The sequence below is a fragment of the Mobula birostris genome, chromosome 3, assembly GCF_030028105.1.
Source record: "Mobula birostris isolate sMobBir1 chromosome 3, sMobBir1.hap1, whole genome shotgun sequence".
NCBI classification, from domain to species: domain Eukaryota; kingdom Metazoa; phylum Chordata; class Chondrichthyes; order Myliobatiformes; family Myliobatidae; genus Mobula; species Mobula birostris.
The window spans coordinates 145619413-145639376 of record NC_092372.1 but is presented as its reverse complement, the minus strand read 5'-3'; the positions used below and the strand labels follow the sequence as shown (position 1 = coordinate 145639376).

The 19964-nt window shown below is 41.6% G+C and overlaps 1 protein-coding gene across 3 annotated transcripts in view; it reads right to left on the bottom strand.

Annotated features, from left to right (window-relative positions):
• The window catches only part of LOC140195305 (uncharacterized), a 224580-nt gene extending 218489 nt beyond the window's left edge, over window positions 1-6091 (bottom strand). For all 3 annotated transcript variants that reach the window (XM_072253406.1, XM_072253408.1, XM_072253409.1), the window contains exon 1: window positions 6039-6091. In XM_072253406.1, coding sequence (XP_072109507.1) covers window positions 6039-6055 — 17 coding nt within the window. In that variant the 5' untranslated portion in view covers window positions 6056-6091. The remainder of the gene's footprint in view (window positions 1-6038) is intronic.
• Between the last annotated feature and the right edge of the window lie 13873 nt (window positions 6092-19964).

Sequence of the window (19964 nt, the reverse complement as noted above, 5' to 3'; positions counted from 1 at the left end):
AGAAAATCTGCCAGGCAGTGTGCTCTGAAAGTTATTGATGGTGCCATAGGGCTCATGCAGTGCTTTCTCAGCATTGGTACAGCTGGGGGATATACAGTGCACAGCCACAATCACAATGACAGTGAACTCACTTGATAAGTCATAGAGTCTACACTTCACCAGTAAAAACCCTGCCAGCTGTGAACAGTGGGTTGCAACTATTGTAGCATTAACACACCAGTTTTTGTTAATGTTTCTCAAACTTAAAAATCTGAGAAACATTACCAATTTGGCCAGTTGTTCTCAGAAGATAATTCCAAACTTCCAGGACATTGTGTCCAAATATTTCACTACTGACAGGACTAAATCTAGTTTTTAATCTGCCCTCTAGTGTTAGAATTCCCATATAGCAGGAATATTTTTCTCCAGTAACCTTATCAGTTCTCTGTAACACTCAAGCAGATATACCCCAACCTTGTAACTTGCAGGAAACACAATTGAATTTCTTTAATTATTATAATCTGCTATTTCCTTACAACAATTTATCTTAACTCATCTCAACCTTGTAGAGTAAATTTTGGGTTAGTGATTTCATGTATCACCAGAAGTCACTTGTAAGAATTATCATACAAACACTAATGTGGGCTCTATTTGAATTGTGTAGTTAGTGAAGCATGAAATCTTTTATTCTACCATCGTACCCATGAAAAGAAACAAGAGAAAATTGTCTGATACTTTCAGTTCTGCATTCTCTTCAATACTATTTCTTTATGCCATTTACAGATTATAACAATCTCCATCCATTATTCATTGCAAAACAATGCAATAATGATAATCAAAATTAATGTTTATTCAAATATATATTTGTCCCAGCATTATTTAAATATTCTTGATTGATGACTGTCAAGATCAATATGCTATTTGGAGAAACTCACTCTGTCAACAAGGTTCAACTTAAATCAGAGAGAGATTGCAACCAAGTTTGTGATGAGTGTACTGCATTAGTTACATGGGTAACAATAATAGGTTAAAATTTCACTTTCCAGACTAATTGATATATTAGAACCAGGTGAAATATAACAAGTCTAAAATCAATCTGAAATCTACCTCAAGTTATTAAAAATCTAACAGAATTGAAATTAATACTTATTTGATGTAAATTTAAAAAAAAATTAAACCAAATACAGTTTGAGCCGCTGTTAAATGTAGAAATTTCTCTTTTTAATTTGGCATAAGACTGCTGTAACATGTGTGCCAATGCTATTCATTGCCTTTTGCGTTGCAGCCTAAAATGAATTCCTATTTGTTATTTCCCACAGTTGCAGGATCCCTCCACCTTGTCAAAACATTTTGTAGGACACAGCAACTAACCCATTGTTACAACTGAGATACTACTGTAGTGAAATGGGAAGTTCAGAAAAACTTGAAAACTTTTACCAACTAAAAAATCAAATTTTAAAGGTTAGCAAAATTGAGATAAGGAAATTATCCATGAAACATAGACAAAAGATGCTGATCAATTATAGCTTTGCATTGAAAGTAAAATGTTAATTTGAAATTTATTAGAATCCTAACACTGTACAGCACGCCACATCCGTGGTGACTTTTTTATCCATTTACACTCGTCCTAATTGCCAGTATAAAGACCTACCCTTCCTTGTCTTGCGTACTTAGCTGTCTCTCAACCATGTTAATTGTATCTGATTCCATCAACTCCGCTAGCAGTGTGTTCCAAATATCAACCACTCTCAGAGATCCTTCCTCCCAGCTTAAATCTATGTCCTCTTGTTTTTGATATCTCCATCATGGAAAAAAAAAGATTCTGACCATCTACACCTCTCATAATTCATATAAATATGAGATCACCCTTATATCAGATCACCTGTCAGCCTCCTGGGCTTCAAGGAAAACAAACTCAGCCAGTCCAACTCTCCAGTAATTGCAGTCTTTTAATATAGGTGACATCCTGATGAATCTGATCTCCATGCTCTGCAGCACAATTAGATCCTTCCTGTAGTGATACGACTGGCTCCTCCTTGGGCTCAGTGAAGCCAGTGAAAGAACACTGGAGAAGTGTATACTGAGGAAGGACGCATACTCCATTATAGCGGAGAAGAGAACAGACATGAAAATGGTATAGGGTTCCTAGTCAACAAATCCATCAAGAATGCTGTCCTAGGATGCCAACCAGTGTCAAGCAGGCTCTTGACCATCCACCTGCGGGTAAAGCCATTCAACATCACAGTGGTACAAGTCTACACCCCAACAACAGACTACGACGATGAACACATTGAAGAATTCTATAAGAAACTACAAGATGTCATTGACAAGGTGGATAAAAAAGATATTTTGATCATTCAGGGTGAATGGAATGCCAAGGCGGTGTCGTGGTTTCTCGTTTCTTACAAACAACAAGGAGACGCAGAAAATCCTTCAAGACGTTTTACACTTTAATTTGCAAATCAAAGCTGAGACAATCAGAAAGCCAGTAGCTGACTGCCCATTGAGGCTTGTACACAGCATTCTTTATAGCAATCTCCTATCTTAGCTACATTATCATATCCAGACGGCCTGTGATCACATATCATCAATACATCCGCTCTCGACCTTCCACTATTGTTTTACTCCCCAATTTAATTATGTCCTAGTTTACTTTTTAGACCAGATGTCCCCTCATCCCTAACCACAGTTATTTCTTAATTAGTTTTGTTGTGACATACTACCACATATTTCATTACCTTACTCGCCACCGTTATCTTTCTACTTGGTTTCATTCTAGTTCTCTTCATGAATTAATAGTGATTAGGTCAAAAGTCATGGCTACATAGTGAATACCCTCTATTCAGCTAGCAGTGGTTACATAGTAAATATAGAAAATATAATGTGTGCATTTGAGCAAATACTAAAATACTGTTGAGTAAATATTGTAAATACTGTAATACATAGAAAATACAATGTATGTGTTTACATTTTCCAATAGCGGGCAGAGACGCACAAGATGAGTGGGGGGATCTCATCGACCCCTCATGCAATGACACCTCAAATGAGAGGGGACTACGCCTGCTGGAATTTGCCAGTTATAACAACATGGTGCTGTCGAACACACTTGGAGAGCACAAAGCATCCCGAAGCTGGACCTGGCATGCCCCCAGTGGTCAACATCACCAGATTGACTACGTCCTGGTGCAAAGACAGCACAAATTTGGTGTGAGCAGACCGAAGACCAGAACATTCCCAGGAGCAGACGTGGGCAGTGACCATGACCTTGTCATGATGAACACCAGAGTGCACTTGAGGAGAATCAACAAGCCAAAAAACAGCCGGCTGAGATTCGACCTCGAAAAACTGAAAGACCTCACCATCTCTGAAGAATTTCAGGCAGCAATTGGGAGGAAGTTTTCACCAATACTCCTCCTTGATGAAAACCTGGAGACCACCACAAATAACCTTTACACAGTGATGACAGAAACAGCAAGCAAAATTCTGGGGAAAAGCCGCTGCAAGTCTAAACGATGGGTCAGTAACAAGATATTGGATAAGTGTGACACAAGAAGGAAATTAAAGAAAGATAAAAACACAGCAGAGGGAAGAACAGAATACAGGAAAATCAACAAGGAAAACAGGAGGGAAATGAAAGAAGCAAAGCAAAGACGGATAGCCGAATAATGTGCGGACATTGAAGACAGTCTCTCCAACAACAACACAAAGAAGGCATCCCAACTGGTGAAAGATCTTACCAAAGAAAAACAAGTCAAAGTGAACACCATCCAAGACAAAAATGGCAAAAGTCTCACAGAAGAAAAGGAAATAATGGAAAGGTGGACAGAGTACTGTTCAGAACTGTACAACTACCAGAGCAAAGGGGATCCAAGCGTGCTGAATGTGCAGGAATCTTCCAATGAGGAAGACTATCCAATCATGCGTGAAGAAGTTGAAGCTGCAAAACGATCACTGAAGTGCGGGAAGTCAGCAAGAGTTGACAACATCCCTGCTGAACTACTGAAGCATGGATGAGAGGCCACGATAGACATGCTTACCACCATCTGTAATAAGATCTGGCAGACAGGTGAATGGCCGACACCTTGAAATCAGTTGCTGATCACCCAAGAAAGGCAATCTCCAACTTTGCCAGAATTACCCTACCATCAGTTTGATCAGCCATGTAAACAAGGTAATGCTCAGAATCATCTTGAACAGACTGAGACCTCAGGCAGAAGACATCATTGCCGAGGAACAAGCAGGCTTCCGTAAGGGCAGAAGCACCACTGAGCAGATTTTCAATCTCCGCATCCTCAGTGAGAAACACCTTCAGCACCAGAGAGAGTTCTACCACTTCTTCATAGACTTCAAGAAGGCATTTGACAGAGTCTGACATGATGCCTTATGGGCCACCATGAAGAAATTCAACATGAGGCAGAAGCTGATTCATGCAATCTATCAGCTTTATGCCAAGGCAACCAGTGCAGTACTCGCTCAGGGCACCATCGGGGAGTGGTTCTACACCTCTGTAGGAATCCGACAGGGCTGCCTCCTCTCCCCCACTCTCTTCAATGTCTTCCTGGAACGGATCATGAGTGTTGCCCTTGAAGATCACGTGGGCACAGTCAGCATCGAAGGGAAGAACATCACAAACCTAAGGTTTGCTGACAACATTGATGGACTTGCAGGAAAAGAGGATGAACTGGGCAACCTGGTCAGCCATCTTGACAGAGCCTCCACAAAGATTGGAATGGAAATAAGTGCCGAGAAAACCAAGCTCTTAGCAAATGCCAATGGTGCCATCACAATAGACATCTCAGTCCATGGTCAGAAACTTGAGACAGTGCAGCAGTTCAAATACCTGGGGGCAATCATCAGTGATGAAGGATCAAGACCAGAGGTCCTGGCAAGAACCACACAGACAACGACTGCACTATCTAAACTCAAGACAATATGGAGGGACAGCAACATCACCATGAAGTTCAAGATCAGACTCCTGCATGCATTAGTATTCTCCATCCTCTTGTATGCATGCGAGACATGGACCCTCACAGCAGAGCTACAGAGGAAGATACAGGCTTTGGAAGTGAGATGCTATCGCAACATCTTTGGCATCTAATACTTGGACCACATCACAAACGAGCAGGTCCGCAAGACCAACCAGCACCACATCGGCCCCCATGAGACCTTCTCACAATGGTGACGAAAAGAAAGCTGGGATGGTACGGCCACATAACAAGATGCAATGGCCTTGCAAAGACCGTTCTACAGGAACTGTGGAGGGGAGAACAAGGAGAGGTAGACAGAGGAAAAGATGGATGGACAACATTAAAGGATGGACAGGGAAAACATTTGCGGTGACCCAGGCTCTGGCACACAACCGCGACAGATGGAACAGACTGGTGCAAAGCTTGACATGACGTTGCCCCGACGACTCCACCAGGAGTTAAGGGTGCAAGGCAAGACAAGGTAGTGTGACAACCAGAAGTATTTCAATTGAGGCATAACCAGTGTTTTGTGAAGTTGTATCAAAGATTCAGAGATAAATGAAAATCATATGAAGTCGACTGTAACAATGTACACAATCAGCAACTACACCCAATATTGACAGCTTTGGTGTATATCTCATGTAACAGTTAATAGAATTGTAAGCTTGCCAGCCATAGATGGCAACTGTAAATATCACGTGTCATTCCAAATGTAACTATTTAATTATGACCCACAGGCACGGTAGCATAGTAGTTAGCACAATGCTTTGCAGTACCAGTGACCTGGGATCATTTCCAACTGAGTTTGTACAATCTCCCCATGACCGCATGGGTTTCCTCCGGGTGCTCCAGTTTACTCCCAGAGCCCAAAGACATACTGGTTGGTAGATTAATTGCTCTTTGTAAATTGTCCTATAATTAGCAAGGTTTAAATTGGGGGATCACTGGGCGGCATGGCTCGAAGTGCTGGGAGGGCCGATTCCACGCTGTATTTCAATCAATAAAATAAAAAAGATTATTTCAGCAAGACCTCATTGCTTCTACACACAAGTCGTCTTGCTATGAAAACCAGAATATAATTTGCCTTCTTACTTGCTTGTTGTACTCATTGGAATCTGGAATACTTGCTGTGCAGCTTATTCTCAGTACAGTTGACCCAGAATGGAGTTTCTAGTATGAATGAGTCACAAGTAAAGTGCAAGAGTAAGTTATCCATTGCTGTAAATTATTGAAGCTACAAAATTAAAATAAAGTTAAAATTTCACCATTACCTCTATTTAAAATATTCAAGCTCCAGCTCAGATATTTGCAATAAATGGTAAAGTAAACAAAATACGAATTAACATATGCACTCCAGCTCTAATTACTCTGTAATTAGTAGCTTGATAACAGTTCATCATAAGACATGACTCAGAATTTAAAAATCAGTGATAAATTATGTATTGGTAAAATATTGTTTTACATCTGTAACAAAGTACTATATTTTGAAGTGTAATGGGAGAAGGTTAACTGATAGGCTTCTTTAAATACTTTGCTGAAAAGTTTTTTTATGGTCAGTCAGATTTGGCACTGTTCTAGAAAAATACTACTAAGAAGTTGGTAAATAATTTTCTAGAAAAGATAATTAATGGTTTCAGTGTATGCTATTGATTGCTTTACAAATATACTTTACAGCTGCACAAAGACATATGGTTATCTGATCTTGGCTTTAAATTTTCATTATAAATAAAAAAACACACGCAGGATTATTTACTGTAAATCCATATCTCTCTCCCATTTGGAGTCTCTTCACTGACATTTCGGCCTTTCGACTTAAGGGTTACTAACCTGAAATATTAATAGCTTCTCCTTCAACACATACTGCTTGACATGCTGAGGATCTCCTGTACTTTGGTTTTTATTTCAGATTTCCAATATCTATTTTAATTGATTTTCGTATCTTTCTTTAAGATTGTACTTAAATAGTCTTCTTCCTGAAACCTTCTTTGTGAAAATTTATATTCCAAATGTTTTTTTAAATAACTGTAAATATATAATTACTGTGACCTGCTGGAATTTTCATCATCTTCCTTGATGAAGACAAGTGTTTAAGTACTTCTTTAGTACCTTAGCAATGCTCTCCACGACTAAATCTTTTTGATTTTTGATTGCCCCACCTCTATTACAACCTTTTGTTCATGAGCTATTGTTTGTCCTTTAAGCAACATTACCAATGTGGAGAAGATTTGTGGGATTTCCATGTGCCCAAATTGGCTGACACTTTTTTTCTGTATTACAACAGCAACTGCACTCATCGTCTGTACTTGATGCAGATTACAAAGCCCTCCAAGTATGTACAATGGAATTTGGCATGTGTGCTCATGTTTACCAACCACATATAGATATATGCATATGCCTATTAAAAGTACTGTGGATTTAAAGTAAAATATTAAAAGTTGGGGGTACCCAATAGGCTCATGGGTTTAAAATTTCTGGACAGTTCTATTTCTGCACCCGTAAAGTAATTGGGAGATGGTGAGAAAATAATACCTTTTGTACTAATGCCATTTTTTTACTGGCAGGCAAACTTGCAGTGCAATGTAAGCAGCATCCAGAGCAAAACAGTGTGTTCATCATTGATCGGGTATCATCTGTACCTTTTGCAGGTGAGGTTTGGATGGTTTTCCCACAGCAAAATAGCACAAAGATGAAGGTTCAAAGTTCAAAGTAAATCTATTATCAAAGTACTTATATATCACCGGACACTATCCTGAGATATATTTTCTTGTAGCCATTCAAAGTAGAACAAAAAAATACAGTAGAATCTATGAAAAACCACACACAAACAAAAACTGACCAGCAGTATGCATAAGAAACACTGTGGAAGTACAAAAAAAAAGCTAATAATAATATACAGAAATCAATAAATGAAAAAACATTAGAAATATGCTAAATTAAAAGAGGAAATTGAAAGACTATGGAACATGAACAGGATATACATTGTCCCAATATTAATATCTACATCTGGTATCATCCCAAAGTCACTACACAATAGCATTAAACAATTAGGCCTACAAGTAATATTTATGTTAATCTCCAGAAAGCCACAATACTAAACACCACTAGAATAGTTCAAAGGTCCCTAGCAACTGAGAAATGAGTATACTTGGCTATACCTGTACCTCTGGTTTTACCAACTGGAGCTGAGAAAAAAAAATAAAAATAATAATAAATAAGTAAATAATTAAGACTGAGAACAGGAGTTACAGGATCCTTGAAATTGATTACAGAGTTTTGGAACCTGTTCATTGTTGAGGTGAGTGACGTTATCTACACTGGTTCAGAAGCCTGAAGGGTATAACTGTTCCTAAACCTAGTGGTGTAGGACCTAAGGCTGCTTTACCTTTTTCCCAATGGCAGCAGCTAGAAGAGAGCATGGCCTGCGTGATGGGTACCATTGATGATGGATGCTGCTTTCTTGTGACTGTGCTCCTTGTAGATTGGCTCAGTTTTGGGGAGGGCTTTTCTTGTGTTGGACCGGGATGTATCCACTGCTTTTCGTAGGCTTTTCTGTTCTTGGGGTTTGGTGTTTTCATACCGAGCCGTGATGCTACCAGTCAGGATACTCTCCACTGCGCATCTATACAAGTTTGTCAAAGTTTTAAATGACATGCCAAATCTGTGCAAACCTCTAAGAAATTAGAGGTGTTGCCATGCCTTCTTCGTACTGGTCCCAGAACAGATCCACTGAAACAACAATGCAGAGGAATTTAAAGTTACTGAGCCCCTGTACTTCCAGTCCTCTAATACGGGCTGGCTCATGGACCTCTGGTTTCCTCCTCCTGAAGTCAATAATCAGCTCCTTGGTCTTGCTGACATTGAGTGAGAGGTTGTTGTGGCACCACTCAGCCAGATTTTCAATCTTGCTCCTGTATGCCAGTTTGTCATCACCTTTGATTTGGCCAACAGTGGTGCCGTCAGCAAACTTAAGTATGGCACTGGAACTGTGCTTAGCCTCATGGTCATAAGTATAAAGCAAACAGAGCAGGGGGTAAGTGCACAGCCTTGTGGTGTACCTGTGCTGATGTTGATCGTGTGGGAGATGTTGTTGCCAATCCAAACTGACTGAGGTCTACAAGTGAGGAAATTGAGGATCTAGTTGCACCAACAGGTGTTGAGGCCAAAGTCTTGGAGCTTATTGATTAGTTTTGAGGGGACGTAGTGTTGAATGCTGAGCTGTAGTCAATGAAGAGCATCTGAAAGTAAAATATCCAGAAGTAAGCACAAATATCTGCTAACTATGACATGCAAATTTGTGAAGCATTCCATATTTTTGCAAGGTGTGAGAAGATCTGTCAGTGCTATATGCTTCAGGCCCTGTGTCTGTGAGGCTAATTACTTTTTTATGTTCCCATATCATATTACTTTGGCCCTTTAAAAATTCCAATTTGTCTTTCAACCTCACGATATTACTTTTGAGAACACCAAGGCTAATGAAATATATAAAGCAATCAATAACATTTCCTTGTTAGAGTTAGTAAGCTGTGAGTATGCTACTTTGGCACCAGAACCATGGAGTCACTGTGGGTTGTCCCCAGCGCATCTCGGACTGTGTTGGTCATTGATGTCGTAGGTTTACCTAAATAAAATGGCAGAGATGTTTTAAGTTGAAGGGAAACCGAAACAACTCCTTAATTGTCCTCCAAACACAGAACATAAAAGCGTAGTCAAAAAGTTAACATCGTTACATCATCACGTCAGACCAGCCTTTTAAAGTGAATATCAACTCAATGTCGGTGGTTGTGAATTATGTCCATTTCTACCCATTATATTACCCTACACAGGCCTAACAAGAATTCACTAAAACCAGCATTGTGAGCCTGTCCGGAGCTCAGTCGATCTGTCCGGCTCAGGTCCTGTGTTCCATGGGTGGAGCCAGGTGCCTCTGGCTCATCCAGAGGTGTTTTCATGTGCTCATGGTTGTGTCATGACGGCAGTAGCACGGGAGTGGAATCCTCCAAATCTTGGTGGGCCAGTTTAAGGCGATCAACCGAAATACACTCTCTATGATATAAGTTTTTGCTCTCTGTTCCAAACATGGAACAGGCCATTAAAGGAGGTCTAAGGGGACACTGGTAAGCATCATGGCAGATGGAAATGAACAAGGTGGAATGTAGGTCAACAAGAACCCGAGAGTGCTGTACGCCGTGATGGGCAGTAGGAATAAGTGCAAAGGAATTGAATTTACTCAGCTGGGCAGAATGTTATTGAGAGACTGAGCAGGCAATTGTGGTGCCAGGAATAAAATCACCTGGCACTCGTAATGGCCACTCGGACACCAACTCGGCCACGGAAGACTGCAGGTCCTTCTTTGGAGCTGTTCTCAGCCCCAGCAGGACCCATGGGAGACGATCATGCCAACACTAATCCATCGGGGATGCCCGTAGGGCAGCCTTTAAGAGCAGTGGGACCACTTGCTTAGGCCATTAGACTGTGTGTGATACGCCGTGGTGTGATATACCCTAACACTGAGGTTCTGGGCCGTCGCAGCCCAGGGGTCTGATGAAACTTGGGGACAGAGGTCAGATGAAATATCAGATGGGGTGGCAAACCAAGCAACCCAGGTGCTGATGATGCTAGTGGGACAACTTCTGGCCACCTGGAGGTACAGTCCACCATGGTAAGGAGGTGTGTGAAACCACGGGAGAGGAGGAGAGGACCAATCAGGTACACATTGACATGGTCAAACCATCGCTCAGGGACCTTAAAAGGTGCCAATGGCACCCAAACATGACGGTTAATTTTTGCCTGCTGCCACTGAACACAGGGCGCACTCCAATCAAGCACATCCTTTCTAAGGCCATTCCACACAAACTTTATTGCAAACACAAGGAATTCTGCAGATGCTGGAAATTCAAGCAACATACATCAAAGTTGCTGGTGAACGCAGCAGGCCAGGCAGCATCTCTAGGAAGAGGTACAGTCGACGTTTCAGGCCGAGACCCTTCGTCAGGACTAACTGAAGGAAGAGCTAGTAAGAGATTTGAAAGTGGGAGGGGGAGGGGGAGATCCAAAATGATAGGAGAAGACAGGAGGGGGAGGGATGGAGCCAAGAGCTGGACAGGTGATTGGCAAAAGGGATATGAGAGGATCATGGGACAGGAGGCCCAGGGAGATGGAAAAGGGGGAGGGGGGGAAACCCAGAGGATGGGCAAGGGGTATAGTCAGAGGGACAGAGGGAGAAAAAGAAGAGTGAGAGAAAGAATGTGTGTATATAAGTAAATCACAGATGGGGTACGAGGGGGAGGTGGAGCACTAGCGGAAGTTAGAGAAGTCAATGTTCATGCCATCAGGTTGGAGGCTACCCAGACGGAATATAAGGTAACACACATAAAAGTTGCTGGTGAACGCAGCAGGCCAGGCAGGGTGTTGTTCCTCCAACCTGAGTGTGGCTTCATCTTTACAGTAGAGGAGGCTGTGGATAGACAAGTCAGAATTGGAATGGGATGTGGAATTAAAATGTGTGGCCATTGTGAGATCCTGCTTTCTCTGGCGGACAGAGTGTAGTATTCAGCAAAATGATCTCCCAGTCTGCGTCGGGTCTCGCCGATATATAGAAAGCCACATCGGGAGAACCGGATGCAGTATATCACCCCAGCCGACTCACAGGTGAAGCGTCGCCTCACCTGGAAGGACTGTCTGGAGCCCTGAATGGTGGTAAGGGAGGAAGTATAAGGGCATGTGTAGCACTTGTTCCGCTTACAAGGATAAGTGCCAGGAGGGAGATCAGTGGGGAGGGATGGGGGGGACGTATGGACAAGGGAGTCGCGCAGGGAGCGATCCCCGCGGAAAGCAGAGGGGGGGGAGGGAAAGATGTGCTTAGTGGTGGGATCCCGTTGGAGGTGGCGGATGTTACGGAGAATAATATGTTGGACCCGGAGGCTGGTGGGGTGGTAGGTGAGGACCTGGGGAACCCTATTCCTAGTGGGGTGACGGGAGGATGGAGTGAGAGCAGATGTGCGTGAAATGGGGGAGATGCGTTTGAGAGCAGAGTTGATGGTGGAGGAAGGGAAGCCCCTTTCTTTAAAAAAGGAGGACATCTCCCTCATCCTGGAATGAAAAGCCTCATCCTGAGAGCAGATGCGGTGGAGATGGAGGAATTGCGAGAAGGGGATGGCATTTTTGCAAGAGACAGGGTGAGAAGAGGAATAGTCCAGATAGCTGTGAGAGTCAGTAGGCTTACAGTAGACATCAGTGGATAAGCTGTCTCCAGAGACAGAGACAGAAAGATCTAGAAAGGGGAGGGAGGTGTCGGACATGGACCAGGTAAACTTGAGGGCAGGGTGAAAGTTGGAGGCAAAGTTAATAAAGTCAACAAGCTCAGCACGCATGCAGGAAGCAGCGCCAATGCAGTCGTCGATGTAGCGAAGGAAAAGTGGGGGACAGATACCAGAATAGGTTTGGAACATAGATTGTTCCACAAAGCCAACAAAAAGGCAGGCATAGCTAGGACCCATACGGGTGCCCATAGCTACACCTTTAGTTTGGAGGAAGTGGGAGGAGCCAAAGGAGAAATTATTAAGAGTAAGGACTAATTTATTGCAACCAGTTTCTGTGAGGCCTTCTGGCCCAGATGCGAAAGACCATGAATGGAGTTAATGGCAATACACCTCCAGTTTGCAGGCACTATGGGGCAAGGATGACTGGTTGAGACATCTCATAGGAGAGAAACCCCAGTTTCCCTAAACTTAATGTCAGCCAACCACAGGGCTGTGACTGCTGTTCGGAAAGCTCGGACGACTGGGTCAATAGCTTGGTCAGCTGCCATGCTGGCACAGTCAACTCCGATGTGTATGGTCTCAATGGCTGACCATTGAGGCATTATTTTTCCCCCTGATGTGTTGTATGTCAGTTGTGGTACTTAGGGCAGGTTCTGATATTTTGGCCTGTGCTTGCACCAGGGGTTTGTGATCAGCGAACGCTGTGAAACGGTGACGCTCTAGTAAAAACGGAATTGGCAGACAGCTAGGTAGAGACCGAGAAGCTTGTAGTCAAATGTGCTGTACTTTCTTTCGGAGAGACAGAGCTAGCAGTTAAAGAAGGTGAATGGTTACCACATGCCTCTAACTGTTCGTCCACAGCACCCACAGCATAGTCTGAGTTGCCAGTAGTAATGGCTATAGGTGCATTCGGGAGTGAGCGCACCAGTCGGGTCGCATTGGAAAGAGCTCGTCTGGTGCCATCAAATGCTCTGGACATGTCCGCTGAGCAGTCAAGCACACAACTGGGGGCAAGGTCTTTAAGGAAACTATACAGGGGCTGCATAAATTCAGTAGCTTGTGGATTGAAGCGGTGATAGAGATTCACCATATCTAAAAACTCTTATAGTTTGTCAGTAATGCAGGACAGTGGGAAATCCGAAATACCGGCGACATTTGATGGGAGGGGTTTCACACTTTCTGTGGAGATGTGATGGCCAAGAAAGTCAATGGTCAACAATCCAAACTGGTATTTAGCAAGATTAACAATCAACCCATGTTGGCTTCAGCACTCAAAAAGTGCATGGAGATATGATACATGTTTGGATTGGGATGCACTGGTGACAAGTATGTCATCGAGGTAAATGAAAAGAAATTCGAAGTATCTTAATACAGCGTCCATCAGTTGTTGGAAAGTCTGGTCTGAGTTTTTCAGGGCAAACAGCATACACAGAAACTATAAAAAGGCCAAATGGAGTTATCACAGTTGTTTTGGGAATATTTTCCAAGCACACAGGCACCTGATGTTAGCCCTGAACTAAGTTAATTTTAGAAAAAAATTAAATTTCTGGCTAAACGTGCAGAAAAGTCCAGGATGTGTGGTACTGGGTAAAGATTGAGGTTAGTGACCTCATTCAGGCGTTGGTAATTGCCACATGGACAGCAAACACAAGCGGACTTAGGGACCATGTGGAGGGGAGAAGCTCATGCTGGTAAACGCAGCCTTTGCAGGCAGTCAACAGTTGGGTTTGGAGTGGCAGGCCAGTTCTGCTTTGTGTTTTGTGACTGTCATTGAGGATGAGGGCCTGGTGAGGTTTGGGAATTCGCCCAGCAGTCGAGTGAACTCACATGTGGTTTTGAATGTGCTTGACAGAGTCGCTGTGGGGAACTTACTAGGAGAGCAGGGCAACCACCCAAAGTCCTTGACATCCACAAACTGGCACTTCTTGAGATCAACTAACAGGAAATCTGCACTGAGCAGAGGTTCCAGTCGCTTTAGCCAGGACAAAGATCCATGTGTACCACCGCCCTCTGAGGCAAAGCGTCACCCATTGATCTTGTAAGTCTGGATCCTACTGCCATTGGCGGCCTTCAGCAACGTTTTGTCACTTTTTGCTTTCTGATGAATAGGCGATGACGACGGCACACTCACTTGAGCATTGTGTCACACAGGAAGCGTCGCCCTGAAAGGGTGTTCGTAATGGACAGTTGACAACCCTGTCGGCTGGAACCCATGGCGTTCACAGAGCTCTGATGTCCTGATGTGCTGGCACTGTTCAAGCTGCAAGGTGGTTGGCACATCCTAGTTTTCGTACCAAAGCAAGCTTGGTAAAAGCACAGGTCTGGCATCGTCTGTTTCACAGCTGCAGGTACCTATGTGTCGAAAGCCCTGCTGACCGGGCTTACTGAGGGAGGAAAAGGAGGAGTATTCACACACCTCTGCCTGGCTGAGTGTAGACTGTCCGTCATTTTAGCAAGCTCCCTATAGGTGCATTAGCAAGGGCTATGCAAACTTACTCAGGCATTTGCTGCATAAAGAGTTCTTTAAAAATAAAACAAGGATGTTGATTTCCCAGGAGCGGCAGCATGTGATCCATTAGCTCTGAAGGCCTGGAATCCCCCAGTCCGGGCAAGGAGAGGAACTGTTTAGCATGCTCAGACTCCGATAGTCCAGAAGTCTGTAATAGGTAACTTTTCAACGTGCAATGTATTTCGTGTTTAGGCTGCTGTTCAGTCAGAGTCACCACTCTCACTGCCATGAAACTATTGAGCAACACTACCACATAGTAATATTTGGTGCCATCGGCAGAGATTTCTCACAGTGCGAATTGGGCCCCAGCTTGTACAGACCAAGCAATAGCATTTTACTCCCAAAACTCTGGCAGTTTCAAAGAGACTACGTTGGCCGACATGTTGAATAACTCTGGAATCGTCCTAGAGCATCGGGGTCACCAATGCAAGTTTTCCTAAATAAAACAGCAGAGGCATTTGGAGTTTAAGGGAAACCTTAACAACTTCTTTATTGTCCTCTAAACATAGAACATATCGGTAGCCTCGGTTTGTACAAATAATTATAGATCTCCTTTTTTTCGTCTTTTTCGTGGTACTAGGCAAGGTTGCCCTCTTAGTCCTTTACTATTTAATATTGCTCTTGAACCTTTAGCAATTGCTATTCGTGACTCGCCAAATATTGTTGGTATTACCCGTGGAAACGAAATACATAAATTATCATTATATGCAGATGATTTGTTGTTATACATCTCTAACCTGGAGAAGTCAATTCCTGCTATCCTAGATCTGTTAGCTCAATTTAGTAACTTCTCTGGTTACAAATTGAATCTTAGTAAGAGTGAATTATTCCCTTTAAATAAGCATGTACCTATTTATGGACGTTTACCATTTAAATTGGTTACTGATTCATTTATATATTTAGGGATAACAATTACGAAAAAATATAAAGATTTATTTAAAGCTAATTTTTTACCTTTAATTGATCAGATTAAACTTTTATTTACTAAATGGTCCCCAATCTCTTTGTCTTTGATTGGTCGGATTAATGCTATTAAGATGATCATTTTGCCCAAATTTTTGTGTATATTCCAATTTTTATCCCAAAATCTTTTTTTGATAACGTAGATTCAAAAATTTCCTCATATATCTGGCAGAATAAAAATCCTAGGTTAGGTAAAAGGTATCTACAGAAATCTAAAAAGGAGGGGGGGGCTCGCCCTCCTGAATTTTAGATTCTATTATTGGGCGATTAATATTCGATATTTAAAATTTTGGTTACAAGATTTGGACGCATCCTTAAACCCTCATTGGGTAAATCTTGAATCTAATTCATTACAAGGGTTTTCCTTGGGTTCGGTTTTAGGAACTTTACTTCCTTTTACTTCTTTTAAATCATATAAACAAATGAACAACCCAATAGTTAAGCATACTTTACGTATATAGTTTCAATTCCGAAGATTTTTTGGGTTTAATCAATTTATTCTAGCAAGTCCCATTATTTCAAATTTCTTTTTCAACCTTCCACGATGGATCAAGCTTACTTTGATTGGAAAACCAAAGGTATAATATCTTTTCCTGATTTATTCTTGGATAACTGTTTTATGTCTTTTGATCAACTCTCTAATAAATATAACTTACCCAGATCTCACTTTTTTAGATATCTACAGATTAGAAACTTCTTAATTACTGTCTCTCCTAATTTTCCACACCCATATCCAATGGACACTTTGGAAAAAATCTTACATTTAAATCTCTCTCAGAAAAGTGTAGTAGTAATTATATATAATATAATTATGAATCTATGTCCTGATGCTTCTAATAAAATTAAAGCTGACTGGGAAAGAGAACTTGAGATTAATATACCGACTGAAAAATGGGATAAAATTCTTCAGTTGGTGAATTCATGCTCGGTATGTGCTAAGCATAGGTTGATACAGTTTAAAGTAGTGCACAGGGCTCATATGTCCAAAGATAAACTATCTCGTTATTACTCTTATATTAATCCAATATGTGCCATTCCGAGATAGCTTCTTTAACCCACATGTTTTGGTCATGTCCTTTGTTGGAGAAATATTGGAAAGATATTTTTGATATTATTTCAATGGTCCTAAATATAGACTTACAACCTCATCCAATTACTGCTATCTTTGGACTACCAATGATAGACTTACATAATTTTACCTCTTCATCACGAAGGATGATTGCATTTCTTACTTTAATAGCTAGAAGGTCCATTCTGTTGAAGTGGAAAGAGATCAACCCTCCTATTGTATTTCATTGGTTTTCACAAACTATGGTGTGTTTGAATTTGGAGAAAATTAGAAGTGCAGTTTATGACCCTTCCATTAAGTTTGAAAAAACTTGGAGGCCATTCATTCAGCATTTTCATTTGATGTAATTTGATCATTTCCAAACTTGTTTTATCTCTCTGTACTGTTGTTGGAGGGGAATGGAGTCGTCGACACTAAGGTTTTCTCTTTTCCATTTTTGAGTTGTTAGTTTTGCCCAAGTCTTTTAGTTTAGTTGATTAATTTTGTTTTTCTTTGGGGATGGGGTTTTTTTTGTTTTTTTTTTCTTTTTCATTTTTTTTTCCAGTTTTTTTTTTTGCTTTGTATTATCCGTGGTTAGTTCTACATGTTTGGAAGCTTTGTTAATTTCCACTACTTGGTTTTGCAATTACTTTTTTTAAGTATAACAATATATCTCCTATTATTTGTATTATTGCTATGTTTTGTTTCTGTATTTTGAAATTAATAAAAAGATTGAAAAAGAAACAAACATAGACCATAAAGAGCAGTAAAATAAAAACCATGTCATTACGTTATCACATCAGACCAGCCTCTTAAAGTGAACCCCAACTCGATGTCAGTGGTCGTGAAATATGCATATGTTTCCTCTCATTACATTACCCTATAATGCAAACAGAGCACTTCATTGTATGTTTCAATGTACATGCGACAAATTACGCTAAATCTTCTTTAAATGCAGTGTATTCTGCACAGTGAACATTGTGTCAACACAGCACCCAGTCAATTTTGAGTAAGCAATTAGAGATAATATTATGCATAAATAAATAAGCTTGCAATTTGCCTTATTACAGACCTCCGAAGAACTATCTGCTGGAGGTACTCAGCGGGTCAAGCAGCATCTACAGTTTGGCGGGTGGGGGAGGAGGAATTGATGTTTCAAGTTGAAACCTTCCATCAGGACTAAGAGCAGAAAAGGGAGATAGTCAGTGTAGAGGGTTCGTAGGGACACAGGAGCCAGAGGTGATTTTTGGTGAGAAAGGGTGAAGGATAATGGGCAAATTGAGCCAGGTGGAGTTAGGAGAGAGGCAGGTGGATAATATTAGAAGCAGACAACAAAGAAAGAGGAAGATGGAATCAGGTGGGTGCAGACATCCCACCTCTCCCGGGAGTTCCGGGAGTCTCCCGCATATCGATAGCTGCTCCCCAATGCCCGCAAATTATACACAATATCCCAGAAATTGATATTTTAGAGAGGGAGAGGGAAGAAAAAAAAAGAAAGAAAATGAATGAATCCTGCTTGATCTCTCTTTGTGTCAAGTAGACCTATCAGTTTTCTCTGTAGGCGGGCTTTACCGTCAACCTCTCTCTCTCTTCCTTATTTCATCAGTTCAGTTACTGCCGTCTGTAATAACGCTGAAATCATCCAGACATCTGTCGGTGATGAAGTACAAAAGCCTGGCGGTGACAACCTGATTACACGAGGCTGTCCTATACAGGCAGGGCGCGCTGGCGTCTTAAACAGGATTGGAGCGGGGTTTAAATTGGAGCGAAATTCCAAAATCTCCACTAAGATATCTTTAAAAATGCGCTTGCAGCAAGCAAATTCTTCGGGTTTTTTTCCCTCTAACACTTCCACTTACAGGTACATTGAAGCCCGCGATGGGCTGGGTTTAAGTGCTGCCGTTTTCTGATGAAAAACTGATTTTAATACCCGGCCCCCACCGAAGTCTCATCATTAGGACAGCAAATTGTTTACCCGTGCAGCGCACTTTAGATGCATTTGGAATTACACTTTATTAAATAATATGGTAATATATAGTTTTATGTGGTGTGCATGATATATGTATTGTGGCTACACCGTGGTCTGGACAGAGGTTGTTTTGTTTGTGGACAATCAGCCAGATGACAATAAACTTGAACTTGAAGATACAGAACTTCTAAATCACTCATTTAAAATCCCCCATTTTGATGTAAAAAAGTAAGTTCTGATTCCGACTATTGAAGGCAATGTTTGTGTGTGTGTGACTACGGATGTATTTGCGATTGGATGTTGTCCAAATGGAACGTTAAGCGACGCACACCTGTAATAAGAATACACCTTATGCTTTTATTTCTTTTAGGGACCACAACATATTAGGGAGGCTAAGCGCAGGGAAGGCTGCTTAAGTATTTCACAGCTCTTTTCAGCAGAAAACCAAAGTCTGACAGAGAAGGTCACTAGAGCTGAGGTGTACTTTACATCTTTCATCGTTGAGCATAACCTGCCATTCCAGGTGTATAAGCACACAAGAAAGCTATTCAGGAAAATGTTTCCTGATTCAGAAATAGCAAAAAACTATGCCTGCTCGTCAACCAAGACAACAGCTATTGTGAACATGGCACATTAAGACAGAATTCAGAAGTCATCTGTCTCACAAAACACTTGTGAATCTGATGTCTTGCAAAATTAACAAATTCATTGGCACAGACTGCTATGAGGTTGAGACCTCCCTGAAATGAACTTTTGCAGGGTGGGATGTCTGTGGGTGGGAGGGTGAGGGTGCTGACATCCAGGTGGGTGATAAACAGGAATACAACATTTATCAATGCTGATATCTGATCATTTGAGTAAGATGATCACAGGAACCATTAGGGGAGAGGTGAAGGGCAGATGGAAGCAGAACCAGATGGGAATGGGGAGGACTAGTGGGTGAAATATGGTGGGTAGTAATGGATGGAACCAGGAGTTGGGGGGGTGAAAAAAAACTGGTGATGGGGCTGGAGTGGAGGTATGGGAAAGGGAACAAACAATGGGTGGATCTGAAAAAAGCAACAAGAATGCCGGCTTTGTTGAGTTACCTGAAATGAGAATGTTCATACCACTGGGTTGTGTGTACTGCCCAGACACTACTTTACACTAGAAAATCAGCAGATGCTGAAAATCCAAATCAACACAGGCAAAAGAGTTGAAGGAACTCAGCGGGCCGGGCAGCATCTGTGGTAAAGAGTACAAACAATAGAAAATCTGCAGACGTTGGAAA